The 20,111-nt window shown below is 33.5% G+C and overlaps 3 protein-coding genes across 3 annotated transcripts; 1 reads left to right on the top strand and 2 right to left on the bottom strand.

Annotated features, from left to right (window-relative positions):
- The first annotated feature begins 4,089 nt into the window (after positions 1 to 4,089).
- Positions 4,090 to 4,912, top strand: LOC100789931 (17.5 kDa class I heat shock protein). Its single transcript, XM_003529293.5, has one exon. The coding sequence runs from the start codon at positions 4,307 to 4,309 to the stop codon at positions 4,766 to 4,768; it is 462 nt and encodes a 153-aa protein (XP_003529341.1). The 5' UTR covers positions 4,090 to 4,306; the 3' UTR covers positions 4,769 to 4,912.
- Positions 4,913 to 6,926: 2,014 nt separating this feature from the next.
- On the bottom strand, positions 6,927 to 9,704 carry LOC100817214 (polyubiquitin). Its single transcript, XM_006583768.3, has 2 exons — positions 9,440 to 9,704; positions 6,927 to 8,714 (listed from the first exon to the last, which is right to left on the bottom strand). The coding sequence occupies exon 2, from the start codon at positions 8,712 to 8,714 to the stop codon at positions 7,113 to 7,115; it is 1,602 nt and encodes a 533-aa protein (XP_006583831.1). The 5' UTR covers positions 9,440 to 9,704; the 3' UTR covers positions 6,927 to 7,112.
- Positions 9,705 to 12,541: 2,837 nt separating this feature from the next.
- Positions 12,542 to 18,511, bottom strand: LOC100816676 (MACPF domain-containing protein NSL1). Its single transcript, XM_003528416.5, has 7 exons — positions 17,923 to 18,511; positions 16,758 to 16,996; positions 15,684 to 15,888; positions 14,902 to 14,982; positions 14,595 to 14,778; positions 13,880 to 14,052; positions 12,542 to 13,462 (listed from the first exon to the last, which is right to left on the bottom strand). The coding sequence occupies exons 1-7, from the start codon at positions 18,184 to 18,186 to the stop codon at positions 12,773 to 12,775; spliced, it is 1,836 nt and encodes a 611-aa protein (XP_003528464.1). The 5' UTR covers positions 18,187 to 18,511; the 3' UTR covers positions 12,542 to 12,772.
- Positions 18,512 to 20,111: the final 1,600 nt, after the last annotated feature.

The following is a 20,111-nucleotide window of genomic DNA, read 5'->3' as shown; positions in this document are numbered from 1 at the left end:
GTCTGGACAACATATGTCTGTATGTATGATTTCTAATAAATTAGAACTCCTCTTTGCACCCTTTTTAGACTTGTTAGTTTACTTACCCTTAATGCAATCTACACAAGTCTCAAAATCAGCGAAATCCAAAGTACTAAGTACTCCTTCATTTACTAATCACTTGATTCTCTCAATAGAGATATGTCCTAATCTCCGGTGCCACAACATAGAGGATTCTTCATTCACAATACATCGTTTTAACCCAACAGAAACGTGCATAGAAGTAGCGTCGTTTTTCAATTCAATCGAATAAAGACCATCAACCAATTGACCACAACCAATAATTTCATATTTATTTAGTAAATTAAAACCAAAGTCTGTAAAATTAAAATAAAATCCTAAAGGTGCAAGTTTAGAAGCATAAATTAAGTTTTTACAGAAACTAGGAACATAAAAAACTTTCTCCAAATGTAATTTAAAGCCACTACTTAAAACTAAGACGCACGTTCCAATGGCCTCTACATGCGAGCTCATCCTACTTCCTGAGTAGATGCATTGCTCACTTCCCACTAGCTTCCTTAGGCTTTCTATACCCTGCAAGGTATTAGAAACATGGATTGTAGAACCAGAGTCAATCCACCATGTATTATGATTCACATTAATCATATTAGATTCATAACAAACGAAGGTAAATGGTGTACCTTTCTTCTCAAACCAACTTTTAAATTTGAGGCAATCCTTCTTCATGTGTCCTTTCTTTTTACAGAAGAAACACTTTGACTTCTTTTTAATTGTTGGTTGAGTCGGAATCCTTCCTTTATTGGTGCCTACAGACTTCTTCCTATCCTTTCCAGAAGTAGAAGTAGTCCAATTTACCTTCTCACCCTCTTCCATTATCAATCTCTCCTCTTTTTGAACACACATGGTCATCAATTCATTAATAGACCATTTATCCTTATGTGTGTTGTAGGAGATTTTGAAGTGTGTGTATACTGTTGAGGTAGGGTGCACAAAATGAAATGTACTAGGAAGGATTTAGACATGGTAACTTCCAGGGTTTTCAACTGAGCCACTATGTCCCTTAAGCGCATGATATGTTCACGCACACCTCTCGTTCCAGTAAGCTTAATGGAAGAGAATTGCATAATGAGTGTGCTAGCAAGCGACTTCTCAGAGGTCGTAAACTGTTCATCAATGGCTTTCAACAGATCTCTGACCTTATCATGCTGGTCAACTGAACCCCGGATACTAGCTGATATGTTGGTTTTTATGAACATAACGGAGAGACGATTAGATCTCTCCCACTTTTCATAAAGATCAACAGCATCAGGTTCGCTAGTTTCAGTAATAGCCGGTGGCTCATCCTTCCTTATAGCATAGTCAATATCCATCCAGTCCAAATGAAGGAGAACTTTTTCCTTCCAAACCTTATAATTATCACCTTTCAAAATGGGAATGTCACAAGAAATATTCATAGATTGTGAAACTGCAAACAAACACACATGCTCATTAAAAAAATTTGAGACTAAACAAATGTCATGTTTTGCCAATGCAAATCATGTCTCAATATATGAATCTAGTGACACAAAACTTGCTTGTGGGCTAAAGTCCTACTCAATTAGATTCATCATGCAACTTTATGATAAAACTATTAAATCATGTTCTTTTCCTTAATTCCTGTGGGTAAATTAAGAAATATAATTTAATATTTTATCCTAATTAATCATACAAATATAACAAAATTCCTGTGAGTAGATTTCATCACATTACATATGATTAATCACAATTAATATTTCTAATGTGATTATAAATTTAGCATATAATTTTACTCAATTAAAGATGTTGTGGTTATTCTCTAATTTAATAAAATTATATTAATCACTTAACATTCAAAAATAATCTTTGCATAAACATACTTAATAATGCAAATGTGCTCAATATTGAATCATAAAAATTACATGTATACCAATTCAAAATAACATTGTACGTATATCCATTCAACATGTAATAAACTTTAAAGGATCAAATCCAATGCATACCAATATTTAACATAATATTGCATGTTCAGCATAACTTAGAGACACACAATTTTAAACCGTTTGTGCATAAATGATTTATCCTTCAGAAGTTATAAATACACAATAAACAAAACCCGCAAAACTTCGTCTTCAACCTCCAGCAGTGGGTAAAAAAAAAAAATAATAATAATAAATTATTACCTCAATTTCGAAAAACCCACATCATTATATGCATTTTAGACACCCAAAAATACGTTTTAAATCATAGCAAAATTAGAAAACTCATATCATTCCTAGTTTTGATGTTATTTTGAATTAAGGAGGCTTAAAACATAACCCCGTATACTCAGAAAATAAACTCCGCATAATAGGAACAACCCAATAAGCAAGACAGAGGTACAAATAGGCTCTGATACCAAATGTAAAAATATACATATACTGATCTAAACATACAAATCAATTTAAATGACATATTTAGATCAAACAGCGGAAATTAAATTTATTACGAGCGTACCTCCAGCCATTGCAAATTGAACGGGAAGCGGTGCACACACGAACCTGAAAGACAGTTTTGTTCTTCCAGACCCTTACTAACTCTGAATAGATGGTGTATTTTTTCTGAATAGAGAAGTGGGTTTGGTGATACAAAATTGAGAGCACCCCATCCTATTTATAGAGTCTGTCCATCACAGAGCTCTCAACTTGTTATCAGAACGTGAGATAGGAAGTTATTAGTACGTGAGATAAGAAGTTATCAGTACGTGAAATAAGGATGGGTACGTGATTTGTTACTGAAGGTGGTTGCAAATATATTTGCAAAGATATGGGTTGAATGTGGATGGAAAATGGACCAGAAATAATTAAATTTTCCAAAATAATAAAATGTAGAAAGAACGTGCAACGTGAACGTAATGTGCACTTCCAACACAACCAACTCAAAACACCATCACACGCAACCCCATGTATGCTTTGGGGCGTGAAGTTTACGCACACGACGCGTGATGCATCTTCGGTCAACGTTGCCCTCATCTTGCTCCCTTTGCCTCAAGGCATCCCTAATGGATCTTTTTGCTTTTTCTATGGTGAACAATACTCGTCACCATTGCCAAAAATCGTTATGTTATCCACATGCACAACCAGTCCCACGCAAGACCCTAACACGTGAAGTGCACGCACACAACACGTGACACATCTTTGATGAGCATCACATTGGTCTTCATCGTCATTGTAGGCCTTCATTGGCTACTATCAAGCCATGTTTATTTGGCGCAATCACAGGACTCGAACCGACAAGCTCGATTCATATGATGTATATGCTCAAGCTTGAGGGAGATTGTTGAAATTACATATTATTATATTATTATGATTAGATAATAATTAATAATTTAATCATCTTTACTTATTATAAGATTAATCCTATATAATTAATATTGATCCTATTTACTCATTATAAATAAAAGATGCATAATCATACACAACAAAACTTTATATATAACACTAATGAGATTCAAGTTTTACAAACTAAACGATATGAGACAAAGGAACTAAGATCACAAAACTCTAATAAACACAACATTTCAACGGAACATTGTTATTCTTACTAATATTGATAAAATAATATAATTAATAATGTAATATTAATAAATACATTAAAGAACTATATTAGCAATAAAATAAATATTTTGTAAATAATAGTTAGAATTTTGTATTCTATTTATAATATTTGTAATATTACTTTTTATTTTAAAAAACATAAAAAATCTCCAGTTATTTGACGTCAATAGTTATTATTTAATCACAAACTATGGTATATTAATTATCTTGAAACATATAATAAAAATGATTTAAAATTACATAATGGTGTAAAAACCTTCAGACAGAAAGTTTAAGTCTCTCAAACTCAAAATTTTGCTTATTAATTTCACATCTTTTCCTGGTTGCAGTGAATGATGTACAGAAATGTTTTTTTGGCATATGAATAAATGAACAATACTTTCCTCAAAAAGAAAAAAAAAATCACATCTTGTCTATTTTTTTTTTCATCTCCCAAACCTGAAATATAGAATGTAAAAATATCACCAAACACCAAACATGTGGATTTAGAAGAAAAACAATAACATTATTATGTCGAGAAAGGAAAAGAAAATTCTGGAAAAGTCGGAACGTAAATTGAAATGTCTGGAAAACACAGGAACATATCCCTCCACTCCATTTAAATACCTCGCTCCGTATTCAACCTCTTCACACCAAAATTCCCAGCAGTTAACAAAATTTCGATAAGAAAAGTTCCCAACTTCAGCTAAGAGAAAATGTCTCTGATTCCAAACTTTTTCGGTGGCCGTAGGAGCAATGTGTTTGATCCTTTCTCCCTTGAAGTGTGGGATCCCTTCAAGGATTTTCATTTTCCCTCTTCTGTTTCTGCTGAAAATTTAGCATTTGTAAGCACTCGTGTGGATTGGAAGGAGACTCCAGAAGCGCACGTGTTGAAGGCAGATATTCCAGGGCTGAAGAAGGAGGAAGTGAAGGTGCAGATTGAAGATGATAGGGTTCTTCAGATAAGCGGAGAGAGGAACCTTGAGAAGGAAGACAAGAACGACACGTGGCATCGCGTGGAGCGTAGCAGCGGCAAGTTCATGAGGAGGTTCAGGTTGCCGGAGAATGTTAAAGTGGAGCAAGTGAAGGCTTCTATGGAAAATGGTGTTCTCACTGTTACTGTTCCCAAGAAAGAGGTTAAGAAGCCTGATGTTAAAGCCATAGAAATCTCTGCTTAAGCAGAATAAAATGTTGTTGGTCTTTTTCGTTTTAGTTTTAATATGATGTGCGTGGGAGTTGTGATTCTATAAACAAGTAAAATAGTTGTCATTGGTGAGATATTCTGTGAACTCTAATGTAATGCATGAGATTTGGGACACAAACGTGTTCTTTTCATTTTGTTGATTTTGCAATGGAGAAGTGAAATGTTTTTTTCTGCTTACTGAGGTTAATGCAATCGAAAAAAATAATAGCTGAGTTTTTATATAATATTTTGCTATCTTTCTTGTTTTTTTGGTCACATAGTATTTTGTTTTGTTACAGAATATGGTGTTATCCAGCTCCAATAAATACCTCGTGATTATTGAATATGCTGAGAATTAATTCAAGTTCCATTGTATCATGAGTAGGCGAGTATCTACAGCTGAGACAGCTGGATTGGTTACCCTTACCATTTGCTTCCATGTTTCAGTATCCTAAAAGTGATAACAATGGGCGTGTATTTCAAATAAATAATACATAGTTCAACCAAGTCAGGGTCTAAATGGCAGGCTTGCCCCTCATACCTTATAATGTTCCAGGATAACTCATGGAGCAGTTTAATATTCCTTTTAGTGTGGGCTAATTAGAGGTATAAGAAGTTTAAATATTTGAAGAAATTGACATCAATGACTCACATCAAGGTTGCAAGTTCAACACATGACACAAACCTAATGCCTGCAACAGAAATCATTTTGATATAACTAACCGGTACTTGTAACACTTGTGCACTCGCTGTACTTTTATGTTCCATATTTTCAAATAAGATCTTACTGGGAAGCTAAAGGAAAACTCTTTCAATCTGGGATTTGTAAGCAGGAAATGTTCAGAATTCAGCTTATTAGTTAGTGACCCCAGCCGGTTTCAATAATTGTTAAGACTCGAGAGTTCATGTATTCCTCTCAGAATTTTGCAACTACGGGGTTTTAAATTCATTCTGTTTTCTGGAGAAGTTTTTAATTTCAATCCCTCTTATTGGAGCCAATAAAAAAATCTTGATGATGTTGCTTGTGACACTGCATAATGTAAACAGGTTACAGAGAACATATCCACATTCAGATAAAACTTTTGAAAGATTCACCTCCAATACACTCATTCTTCAAACAGAAATCTTGGGGATACCGTAGAGATATCTCTAAAACACTGTATCAGGACATATGATTTACCAGAACGAAAAGCTTTGGTATCATTCAACAGGGACAATCTCAAGTCCATGATTATCAAACTTTTAAATTAATTCGTTAATTCTTATAAGTTTATGAGTCCATTTACTCTCTCTGAGTTGACTCGTGTGTATCTGTTTAATGTTTAACATACATTCATTTAGTGTGTTATTCTTAAATTGAAAAATTCTCACCTCTAATAATATTATAATTCTCTAACAACATCAAGCTTTCAATGAGAAATATTATACCACTACTATGCGAGTATATAAAACTCTCACAAATTTACTTAAATTCCCGAGTTTGATAACATGTTAAAGTCCTTCATTTCATAAAATAAAAAAGGGTTGGCTGGTAACATGGAATTTTCATGCCTAAATGTCCAATGTAAAATATAAATATCAAAAGGCCAGTTTTATGGGTAAGGTTAATTTTGATGGAAACTTAGAATCACTCGGCCACTTAATTTCCCCAGATATTTAAAATAAAATATAATTTTATCATTTGATGTTTCCTGCCAACGAAAACTTAAAAGTTAAATTCATCAAGCAGTCCAAAGCTTATCCGTATCAATTTCAGAGGCACAAGCAATGAAAACGAATTGCAGTATTCTATTCACTGTTTAATAAAAGATCCGCTGCTGAATCCTAAGATATTAACATACTAAATTATTTCATCAAAGATGATAACTGATTTGTCTTGTCCATATTCTAGCGAAGTAATAAATTTCATCAAATGGTAGCAATTTGTAAACTTAAACTTACTTCCTCAAGCAGCCAGACAAAGCTTATTCGAACTCGATTTCAGGCACAAGTAATGAAAACGAATTACAGTATTCTATCTGCTTATATAGATATTATTAAAAGATTTGTGCTGCTAAATCGGAAGAAATTGAACATAAATTTCATCAAACATGACAACAGATTGTACTTATTCATAGCAAAGAACTAAATTTCATAAAAGGTAGCTTCACAAATTCACGAACCAAACAGAATTTATAAAAAGACCAGAACAAACAACAGTTTTTCAAAGGCCACTATTGACCATGGAAACACTTTAACAAGAGTAAACCTTTCAGGAACATTAAAAAAAAAAAACCCAAAGATCTTCGGAACTTCCACATGCTTAGACTTCAAGACACCTACAGAACATTCTCAGACTTTTAAAACCCACCACGAAGACGCAACACAAGGTGAAGAGTAGACTCTTTCTGAATGTTGTAGTCAGCAAGAGTCCTTCCATCCTCCAATTGCTTCCCAGCAAATATCAACCTCTGCTGGTCTGGTGGGATACCCTCCTTGTCCTGGATTTTTGCTTTGACATTATCGATTGTGTCTGAGCTTTCAACTTCCAAGGTAATAGTCTTGCCTGTCAAAGTCTTCACAAAGATCTGCATACCTCCCCTGAGACGAAGGACAAGGTGAAGGGTGGACTCCTTTTGGATGTTGTAGTCTGCCAGTGTACGTCCATCTTCAAGCTGCTTTCCAGCAAAAATCAACCTTTGCTGGTCTGGAGGAATACCCTCCTTGTCTTGGATCTTTGCCTTCACATTGTCAATTGTGTCTGAGCTCTCTACCTCCAAAGTAATGGTCTTCCCAGTAAGGGTCTTCACAAAGATTTGCATACCACCGCGCAGACGGAGCACCAAGTGGAGGGTAGATTCTTTTTGGATGTTGTAATCAGCCAAGGTTCGGCCATCTTCAAGCTGTTTGCCAGCAAAAATGAGCCTCTGTTGGTCTGGTGGGATACCCTCCTTGTCTTGGATCTTTGCCTTCACATTGTCAATTGTGTCTGAGCTCTCTACCTCCAAAGTAATGGTCTTCCCAGTAAGGGTCTTCACAAAGATTTGCATACCACCGCGCAGACGGAGCACCAAGTGGAGGGTAGATTCTTTTTGGATGTTGTAATCAGCCAAGGTTCGGCCATCTTCAAGCTGTTTGCCAGCAAAAATGAGCCTCTGTTGGTCTGGTGGGATACCTTCTTTGTCCTGAATCTTGGCTTTGACATTGTCAATAGTGTCAGAGCTCTCCACCTCAAGGGTGATGGTCTTTCCAGTGAGAGTCTTGACAAAGATTTGCATCCCACCACGAAGGCGGAGAACCAAGTGAAGAGTGGACTCCTTCTGGATGTTGTAATCAGCAAGGGTACGGCCATCCTCAAGCTGCTTTCCAGCAAAGATGAGCCTCTGTTGATCTGGTGGGATACCCTCTTTGTCCTGAATCTTAGCCTTAACATTGTCAATGGTGTCAGAGCTCTCCACCTCAAGGGTGATTGTCTTTCCGGTCAGAGTCTTAACAAAGATTTGCATTCCACCACGTAGACGGAGTACCAAGTGAAGAGTGGACTCCTTCTGGATGTTGTAATCAGCAAGGGTACGGCCATCCTCAAGCTGCTTTCCAGCAAAGATCAGCCTCTGTTGATCTGGAGGGATACCCTCTTTGTCCTGAATCTTAGCCTTAACGTTGTCAATGGTGTCGGAGCTCTCGACCTCAAGGGTGATTGTCTTTCCCGTCAAGGTCTTAACAAAGATTTGCATCCCACCACGGAGACGAAGAACCAAGTGGAGAGTGGACTCCTTTTGGATGTTATAATCAGCAAGGGTACGTCCATCCTCAAGCTGCTTGCCAGCAAAAATGAGCCGTTGCTGATCTGGTGGGATCCCTTCCTTGTCTTGAATTTTGGCCTTTACATTGTCTATGGTATCTGAACTCTCGACTTCGAGAGTGATGGTCTTACCAGTGAGGGTCTTAACGAAGATTTGCATCTATAAAACAAGATACGATAAAATTAATCACCAATTCTTCATTATGAAAACTAAAGTGAATGAATATAGAGAAAGGAAAGACGTCACAAAACAAAGGACTAAAAGCAATACTAGCACATAAAATCAATTCTATTCACAGCAACACAAATTAAAAAACGTGTTCATCAAAGTCTTAGTCTTCTCAAACAATCAACATACTGAGGAAACAGTCACATACAAAAATTACATGTATAGTTGTATAGAAATCAAAGCCCATACAAAAAAGCAAACAAAACAAAAGAAAATAGACAACCTTGATAACACAATTCCAATGATTAAATAAATCACATCGATATCAAAATAAGACGAGAAAAACAGCCTCTGACTAATTTATATAACAAAAGATTTTACAAATTATACAATACACAACAATACGTGCCCAACGGTTTGACAAATTAATCATATTTACAACAGATCTCGAGATTGCTTTCAATCAACATAATTAAATAGAAACAATCTAGCCAATTATACAAGAAAAAGTTTCAAAAATATCTCAGCATGTATGATTATCAAGAGGGTAAAATCAATGATGTACGACGAGTAGATTCAACAAAAAATTAGCAGACACGAAAATCCCCAAATCAAAATCAAAGGCTTCACACTCACAGATACGACGATCGGTGAAAAACTAACACAAACCCTAATAATCGAATCTTAATCAGAAGGAGAAGAGGAGCGAAGGATACCTTGAAACGGTGAGCTAGGGTTTTCTTTCTCTGCGACAATACGAATGGCTATTCAGCTTTGGTACGAAGAATGGTTGCGTATTACTTCGATTTTATAACAAAAAAACGTAGCGTTGCTTCGTCACGGCAACGGCACCTCTTCCAATCACATTGTGACGCGTGGATGAATTAGGACCGTGAACCCTGTTGACACGACAACGTTTGGTATATCATATGCTTCTTTTTCGGCAACGGATGAAATTGATAAAACGTTGCAACCACTTTTGGAATCTGTTGGCGGTCACCGCCTCCCCATATAAAACAAAACTGTTATCTTTTTTTAGGATGATATTAAATTAAATTTATTTTAAAAAATTATCCATTTATTTATTTAATCAATGAAAAGTTTTTTATATCAATTATATCACAATTTATTCTTTATACAACTATTTTTTCTGAATTTATTGTGTGATGCTGCATTGAAAAAAAAATCTACCTCTTTTGTAATTTTTTATTGGTAATTTTTAAAAAATATAAATTAAAGATATAAAAATAAGAAGAATAAATTAAAAAGATAAAAGATTAATAAGATCGAGTATCTAAAGATAAAAAGGGTAGTTAACGTGGTTGAAAGATTTTTTTTACTAATTCAGAAAGAAAGTAGTGTATGAAATACACTTCTAAATAAGAGAGAGAGAAAAAAAAAATTAAAGAAAGATATTTGAGTTGTTATAAAATTTGGTATTTGTTTTTTTATTTTTATAAATAAAAAAATAAACAAGAGAGAGAAAAAATGTGAAAATGATTAGTTGAGAGAATGAAGAGGTTGATAATTTTTTTTGCTGAATTTAATTCTCTTTAAATTATACATTTTAATTTATTTTAACAATTATACTCTCTTCTGATCCGCTATCGTGTTTGTTTCTTCGAGTCGGTCTCCCTTCATACTAAACTTTGCATTATTTTGGATTTGTATATGAAGAGGTGGATGCCTTGCGTGTGCCTGGGTCTATCTTTTTTTTCTTTCTTTTTTACTACAATGGAAGAAACTGAAAATAATAAAGATATATGTATGTTTGTGCTGTGTTTTTATTTTTATTATTTATTTAATATATTATTTATTACATTTTTTATATTTTCTTTTTATCTTCTTATAATGTATTTATTCGTGACACTTTTATATATAAAATTTGGGCCTAATTTGGTAAAGTAAGCCTATGTGTTTGCCTAGTATCCATGGTCCAACAGTTGAACCCCAAACACACATTAACCAGAGGGTGTTTCTTTCTATATCCCACAAATTTCTTGCAATACCTCCTTTACATAAAGGTTAATCTGAAATGCAATTTTACATTTTTCACATTAGCCTTTCAGAATGTTCCAAAAAGATTAATTCAAAATGTAAACTACATTTTGAATTTTTTTTGAAATGTAAATGAGGTGATGTGAGAAATTTATGGAGTGCAAGAAGAAAGATGAGAACCTTATGGAGTTAGGAAAAACCTTGCCTCATTGCTAATATGAGGTTTTAAGTGTCGGAAAATCCTTTGCCTGTTGTTATATGAGAACCTCATGCAAGAACCATTTTTTCTTACCCGTGTTAGTACTTATACTTTTCTCCATTTATGTTTTAAGTCCCTACTATGTATCATTATTAAATGATGACACAATAGTCACATTGACATGCCACATTGCCTACTAATTTAACTTGGCAACCACATGCAAAATTTTTGGATTAATTGTGTTTTTTTGTATCTTTTAACCAAATTCACTAATAGTTCCTTAACAATTTTCTGATTGGTTTTAGTGGGGGAAAACCATTTGCCTCATTACTATTATGAGAACCTTATGCAAGAACAACTTTTTTATCGGTGTTAGTCTTCATATTTTTCTTTGTTTACATTTTAAGTCTTTGCTATTATTAAATGATGACATGATAACCATTTTGGGATGTCACATCGCCTACTAATTTGACATGGCAATCACCTGACAAATTTATGGATTAATTGTGTTTTTCTACATCTTTTTATGAAATTCACTAATAGTTCCTTAACGATTTTTTGACTGATTTTAGTCATTCAACAATTTTAGTCCATCCAAGGCACAAAGAGTCCTTCCGTTGAACGGGACTCATTCATCTTTTTGGATGAAGACTATCGAGAGTTGGAACATGATGCTTCAATAATTTTTTTGACCAATCTTAGTTTCTTAACTTTTATTTATTATTGTTTTTAGTCTTTATCATCAAATATTACCATTAAGCGATAATGTAGTAACCGCTTGACTTGTCATGTGAACTACTAAGATGATATAACAATCATATTACAAAATATTAGTAGTTCAAGATATTTTTAACGATTCTAAGTCAGGTTTATATGTCAAATATTTAGTATTGTCTCAAAAATGTTCAAAAATTTTGAACCAACGATATTATATCACATGACTATTACATTAGTCTACATGACTCAGTTTATTTTGAATGAATGATTGCTTCCAATTCCTAGAAATTTCTCATTTCTTGGAAAATGACCTAGTTGGGAAAGAAAAAAATTCCCATATCTTGCACTTTTTCTACAACTAAATACTGCTTTTCAAATACCCCATAACATATTTTCAAACAATAATATTAACAGCTTTGACATTTCAACCATTGACGGGTAATTTTAGTAAGAAGAAATCTGATTGACAGTTAATAGCCACGAAAAGGATTGCCTTTGTTTTCTTGCTGAGTTTGCACCAGATATTTCTTCAATTGCACGGTCCCAAGTTACCTTCTACTTTATGTCCCAAATTATAAAACTAATTTATGTTTTTTTAAGAAAAATACAATTATTTATACCATCATTCCCTTCTGTAGAAATATAGAATGATGATATCTAGGAAATTCATCAGCATGCTACCATATGAAGATACTACAAAATACATATGAAGCTAATACTTAAAACCAAGGATAAACTCAAGTCAGTTGGTAAATAGCTGAGAGTATGTCAACAAAAATTCGATTCTTAGCACACACAAAAAAAAAAAAATCCTCGATGATTTATGCCAATTTCTGTTATGGTAGTCCTCGCCTCGGCCAGAATTCCCAAAATAAAAAAAAATAAAAACAAAAAAAAAAAACACTTTCCAAATTCCAAATACTATTATTCATCATTGAAGGCAATTGTGCCAAAACAAAATCAGACAACCATAATCTACCAACAACCAAATGAAATTGCCATACTCAAGCCACTTAGCACAAGATGACACTTCCCCCTATATCTTTTTTTTTTCTTCAATAAATAAATGGTATATTGGTACAAGATATTTACAGCAAAATAATAGCAGTATTAACTAACTTCCTACAACTTCTCACTACAGCAAACATCCTTCTGACAATATAGTCAACAATGAATACTTTGCCTTGATTGAGATTCTACCACCCTCTACACACAGCTTTGCCCCAGTCACCACCCAATACCCTGGTAGGTCCTCAGGACCCCTAACCATTTCCTTTGTGTCCACAAAACTAAGCATTTTTGGAACTCTTGTTGGCACAGGTGGTCCAACATTATAAATTGCCGAGTTTATATCCACCTTATTTGGCTTCTGATCTGGTGACTGCAATTCCTTGCTGAGCCTAGTACTCATCAAAGCTGAGAAGAATCCCGACTTTCGTGACGTGGTTGAAGGTCCATCCCATTCTGATCTGCGAATTGTGGCGGATGCTACTGTGGAGAATCCAAGTCTCAAGAAAAGGACTTTCTTCATGCCAACTAGCTTCACCTCAAACCAGGCTTTTGTCACAATGGCCGTGGACTCGTCCATTCTGGAGCTACTGTACTGCACAGGTGCTGTGTAGACATGGGAAAACATGCTCCATTTCACAGGCTCATAGTAGCCTCGTTCTTCTGGTTCATCAACGGGATCATAACCATGATCTTCTGAAATTTCAAGGGCTCCAGGAACTTCTGAAAGATGCTGCAGATGGATTGCCAAGTGGTCACTTTTCTTGCCTTCCAAGTATAAGCGAATTCCAGTCACAGGTCGGTTTCCAGAGTCAACCTGGTTATTAAAAATACATCAGTTGTGTTTTTTGCCTCTCAATTACATGAAAATATGGTTATAGAAGTACTATTACTGAACCTGTAGAAGAAACAAGTTCATATTTGTAGTTAACTTATTCACATTATGTGTTCTTCCTACAAAAACATTCCATCTAAATAAATTAAGCAATTCTTAAACAATTTAATTAGAATGTATTGGCAGTTTTTACATTGTAATTCAATCAAAAAATGTTGTGTATAGTAAGACTATTGATTGTGATAATAAATACCTTAAAAACTATACTGAGGATGGTTTCTAATTAGTTCACAGTGTAAAAACTTTTACATTAAGAGTGTGTCTAAATTAATTTATTTTAAATGGCTACAAGCAATTAGAGCACAGGTTTATATAAAAATATTGAAAGAATCAAATTACCTTCACGGTGTTAACATAAAGCTTGGGTCCCATGAGAGTGAACTGAAGTGATGGGGACATGCTCTTCTTATACTTATGGCCGAATCCGAGAGGCAGATCATCATACATTGGGGCCCATTGCCGGGGCAATTGAAATTCTAGAAATTGATGAAGCTCTTCTATTGCAGGTTTATCTGTTTGAAACAGGAAAATGAAAATGTTAAACACATGTATCAGATAAGGTGCATTATAAAAATAAACATTTTATGATCATTTAATATTAATTACTTTCTGTGTATGAATATATACACACATTGGTTAGTAGTATCTAGTGATACTTCATATTTGAGGGTGGGATTTATCAATTATCAACATCTGAGCAATCCAATTGTGTTATAAATCCTATAGCCATTCAAATAACCCTCCAATCACTGTTTCGTGTCTTCCTATCTTCATGTCATAGGCCACACCTGTTTTGGTGTTGCAGGATATATGATAGAGTTTTACTCCCAGGAGATATCTTTATCACGAAATTTTTAGACTTTTTTTTAAATAATCTTACAACTAATGTAAACTGACTTTAAATTATAGCATATAAAAATATTGATTTAAAAAAAACTTTCCTCAAAAGTGGCAAGTGTCAACCAAAAGTCTAACAAAAAAAAAGATCAAAAAGAAAAAAAAATTCAAGACAATATCAGGCTGGAAAGAAACCAAAGTTGCAGGTGTCACTTACATCTAAGATACAAATTCACTGCGTGACTTAGAAATCCATTGCCTGGAACCGAATTCAGCAGGGAAGTGATAGGCACAAAAGACATTGATATGACACTAGGAGACTGTGATATGGTTGAAAGCCACTGGCTGTAAGATTGACCATTATCAATACCCCCTCTTCGAACAGAAATGCTCACAATATCCTGCAAAGAAATTTATATAATGAAGTCCAACTTTGTAAGATGCAGGATGGCTACAAGGTGCTATAACTGAAATAATGAAAAATAGAAACATTCTTGTAACAGAAAAGGAAAATAAATACTAACATCATTCTTGGAGTGACTTGTTACAACTGGCCTGCCAGGAGCAGGAACCGGTTTGAACCCCCACATCTTAGCACAATTATCCTGTAGACATGATTACAGATATATTTAGACAACTAAAACATTTTAGATTTCCATTTCCATTTTATTTTCATGTTTTATGAGGACATGCATATTTTTTTAAGCATGCTAAGTCAGCCATTTTTCTTCAGAACCATCTTTATTGGATTCCTAGTCACCTAGGGAGCATTATTGTGTTAGAACATTAATGTTAATTCACTTAGAGATATAAAACCATTATTGGCTTCTATCTAGTAACTTAAACTTTTGGGAGAGTTAGTCTTATGACAGTTCATTATATAAGGCTTTGTAAAGACAGAGAAGCTAAAATTTTAGGAGTGCACTGTGAGCAACCCTTTGTTGTACCTGGTTGAAGCAGAATGCTACCTTCTTCAAGGGTGTTTTTTCATTCTGTAAATTTGTCATGGATATGGATTTGTCTTTCTCTTTGGAGTTCTTTCTGCCCATGTTTCTAAGGTACACGCTAGTTATGAATATACGTAATAATTTTATGTTGCCAGATGTAGATAGTTTCCATATTTTGAAGAATATCTCTTCCTTCCATGTAGTTTCCTACTTTCTCTTAAACAAATTTCTTTTTCAGCCAACTTAAAAACTCCCTAAAATCATATTCTGTACTTTCTTGAGCCTTTCATTTTTAAAAGCAATTAATGGAATGGAAGGAATGCTGTCCTATATCAGAAAATATACTGCTTAATCTTTACCTTTATTTTTCTTGATTTATCAGCAAGATTGACATTGGAACTATGATTTGAAGCCTCAGAAAACCTCTCATCAGCTAATTGCTTTAGCAATTTCTGCACTTCAGTCTGCTGTAAATCTGAATTTTTTGTCTGCTTGATATGAACCACATCCTTCCCTCCCATCTGAACCCCAACTATTATATGGGTACCATATTTTTCAATGAACCTGAAGAATCACTTTTCGTTTAGAGCACTATTCTGGTCAAGCAACATAAAGAAGGAGTTTATTTTCATGAAAGAAAAAATTAAATAAGGTTACTCAAACAGGCAAAAATACACTAAGAGCTTCAAGTAGAATGTTAAATTGTACACCACGTTAGTTACTATTAATTTATCCTAATAGAGTAGGAAAACAAGTGCAAGTGTAAAACATTATCACTATAAAGTTTCTTAACTTCCTTTAAGGATAAATTTTGTTTTTACGTTAGGAGACTCTTCCAGACAAGATTAGGAATTCTACACATGGACCCAAAACACATGCATAAAATTAAGATACATCATGATCTAACACACAAGAGTCTCCTTCCTTAGTCCAATAACTCATTAACATAAAATGTTTAAATCGTTTCAATAAAGTCAAAATTTGGGTATAACAAAAATCTCAGTTAGTATATGGACATAACCAAGTTTATCATTCCTCAAAAAATCTGTCAATATATATGTCATGTAACCTATGGTTGATCTTATATATTGGTGAAATTGAAAATATGTTCATGTTTAAGCGTATAGACTTCTCATTTTCAGGACTGTTCTAACTTACTCTAAAAATTTTGTAGTTAATCATATCAGCTCTGGGAGGAAATCTAGAGTACTCTTTAGAACCATATTAATGCTATTATGGTTTTAGTAATTATGGAGCAAGTGGTAGGTAATCAAAGTGATACATACATAGACAAACTTTCATTATTGTTCATAGTGATGAAAACAAATTATATGTTCATACACCCCTTAAAAAAATAAAAAATCAAAGCTATTTAATATTTTAATACTATTAACAAGAAGAAAATGAAGAACAACAATAATGATAGTACTTACTCAGCAAGAGCTGCGGGGTTCCATGAACAAGGCACTTCTTTTTTCACACTTTCAGAAAGGGTTATGTTGGTTCTATCTAATTCAACATTATATAATGTTATGAACCATCCATCATAGGCAAGGTTTTTAGTAGAAGCTGCGTCTGTAGGCCAACATTTTTTCATGTTGAACATGATATTGAATTGGCCAGATGGAATCTTTCCGGACAAGGATATCTGTTTGTTGAAATGCTCAGACATCTGCAAGGAACCAAATTCATTGAAATTCAGACTTTCTCATTTTGTACTATCTTATCTTGTGAATGAACCAAAGATTCACTCCTTAATTTTAATTTTATATTAGAAAACCATCTACAATAAATGGGAATGAAATAGAAAAATAAACATAAGGGAAGTGGGGGAAACTCAACAAACATTAACAAGTTTGGTTGTAACTAAACTAACTAAAGTCAACTTTGCTCTTAGAATTGAGTTGTAGAAGTGGAAAAAAAAGCTTTTGCGTCAGGTAAAAAGGTCCAAACAAACTTGCTTTTGAGACAAAAGTTTCTAAATGTAAATCAGTTGTCTTCAACTCCAATTTAACCAAAAGCATCTTTTTAAATCAAACTGATGAAAATCGTGTTTGTAAATAATCCAAAACACGGACAGTAACACATGTTTAGTCCTCAAAAGTCAAAACAACACTGATAAATCAAATTCAGTGCATGGTAAAAAAAAAAGGGAATCTCAGTAACCGAATTTCAAATATACACATCCATATCCAACCCGTATAAGGCAAGAATAGCAAACAATTATCAGCAGCAACCGGTAATTTTGATCAAGGTTTTAAATTATGGTCATGATCACAGTCACGGAGAATTACTGAAACATGTGATCGATGTGACCACAATTGCAGTCACAGACACCCCAAAACCTTGCGTTAGAATCAAAATTGCGGCCGTGAACCATTTTTAGAAACCTTGATCAAAATTCAATTCTGGCAAGACCATAATTAAAACACCAAAAAAAGAAAAAGAAAAGAGAAAGAGCTTCATCATGAAAAATGGAAACTCAACCAGAGAGACAGAAAAGTGACACAACTACAACAGGCCAAAAACTAAGCACAGTATTATATGTAGACACTGTTAACACTGTTCCATACGTTGATGTTGTTGATGATGAGGTACCTGATTAAAAGGGAGCACATCAGAGTGAAACCTGGTTCGTTCACCCTTGTCACACTTGATGGAGTTGGGAACATTCTTGACAACAACCCCACCGGGAAAAACAAGGTCTCTACTTTGTGTTTTCTCAATCTCGATCAACCTGTTTTTACAAGCCGAGAACCTTATATCGCTGCAAAGGTCATACCCTTGACCAATCACATCCACAGCTCTCTCTGCAGCCATCTGGGAATCCAACCCCGCAATGCTCACATTCATCATCCCCATTAATTATTCTTCCTTCCTCACAAAGAGTGATGAACCAATGATCCAACTATGTCTCTCTCACTCTTTGCTCACAATAAGAAGAAGTGAAGAAGTGATGAAAAACCAATTAAGGAGAACGAGTCTTTTAAGTGATTGTTGACTTGACTAACTACGCTGTTCTTCTTGTTCTTCTACTACGAAACTTTTCAGAAGGGTCTTGTTTTACGCGGGCACAACACCTCTTTTCAGAAGGGATAGGTTCGTGTTCAAAGGTTGGACCATTGGAAATGGGGATATACACAAAATACTTTGTTCGAGTGATACACGCTTGAGTTTTTTGTTCGGTTTTTTTCAAGAAATATCTTGGGTTGAACTTTGTTGTAGGAAGTAAAAAAATTCGTTACAAATAATCAGGTCAAATTCTTGAAAGAGAAATTATATATAAAAAAAGCTAATAAATATTATATTATTAAAAAAATAAAAATGTGAGTTCAAATTTCTATTTTTAACAAAAACTAATAAATATTTATCAATAAAAAATTATGTTAAAAAAAAAACCAAACATTGAGACAAGCATGTGAGAACGAGGAAGGAGAAAAAGCATAAAAAGGCAGCTACATTAATTAATACTAGAGCGTGTCTCTGCGTCCTCCACGTGGCACTCCAGCATGGTAAATAACGATGAGAGCCACGTTGAGATTTTGTCAGTGGAACCGGTCGTAGCATAAGGTATATGTGTTGACTCGACGATTTTTTTTTTACTTTATGGGTCCGTGCCTTAACTAACTAAATCATGATTTTGTTAAATCAGATTTAACAAATCAAAAGAATTCAATCACTAACTTTTTTGGGCAATTCCTAGAAATTTAATTCGTTTTGTCGTCATGGGAGTTTGATTGAGATTAAAATAGTTCAAATTTAATTTTGTATCACTTTAAAAATACTAGTAGTAGGTAGAGAGAGCCTTTGTAACTTTGTTGTTGTATTTTGGTTTGTATGTAATTTTCAAATTTGTTTTTCCTGTTTAATTTGTTCTTGTTTCATCTTCTTAATTTTTTAATTGTTAAAGTTAAGTCGTTTATTTTAAATTTTATCTAGTAATAATTAATTAACGGGAGTATGATGTAACCGCGGTTTATATAAATTAGCAAAGGAAATATATATACAAAATGTTTAAATAAAAATTAAGAAAAACCGTTATATTTTATACATGTTATTTTCATCTAAATATTTTTTTTTTTTGTATTTTTCACTCTGTTACTCTAATATCGATCAGACTTTCCTTACATATGTTAATTATTGCTGAGAATTTGACAATTTGTAGTCAAAGACTTAATTTAAATAATTAGGAAACGATAAAAACTAAGATAAAAGAGACAAATCATACGTAGACTTATGGGATTTTGTTTTATAAGCACAGACTTATAGGATTGAAAAAGTAATTAGGTCAAAATAAATAGAATTGATCAATAAAAAATTAATATTGAATAAAAATACAACATTTAATGTAAAATGATGTTTTACTTAATACTCTTACTTGAAACTCAAAGAATATATTGAAAATATCTTAGAGTGATTTTTTTTTATAAAAACAATGGATTTCATCACATCAAAGTGGTAGACTTAATTTAGATAAAATGAAAAATTATAAAATAATATTAGTGCATAGCCTATTTTCTCCTTTAAAAATAAGTAGAAGCATTTTTTTTTAGTTTATATGTAATTTTGAATTTTTGTTTAAATTGTTCATAATTAATCTTCATAATGTTCTAATTGTTAAAATTAAGTTGCTTATCTTAAATTCTATCTAATAATCAATAGGAGCGTAATGAAAATGTGATGTAACATCGGTTTGTATAAATTATCAATGAAAAAATATACAAAATATTTAAATAAAAATTATGAAAAGCAAAAAAAATTCTTCGTTATGTTTAATACATCTTATT

The sequence above is a fragment of the Glycine max genome, chromosome 7 (assembly GCF_000004515.6).
Source record: "Glycine max cultivar Williams 82 chromosome 7, Glycine_max_v4.0, whole genome shotgun sequence".
Lineage (NCBI taxonomy): Eukaryota > Viridiplantae > Streptophyta > Magnoliopsida > Fabales > Fabaceae > Glycine > Glycine max.
Note: the sequence above shows the minus strand (reverse complement) of the source record. Positions and strands in the feature narration are given on the sequence as shown.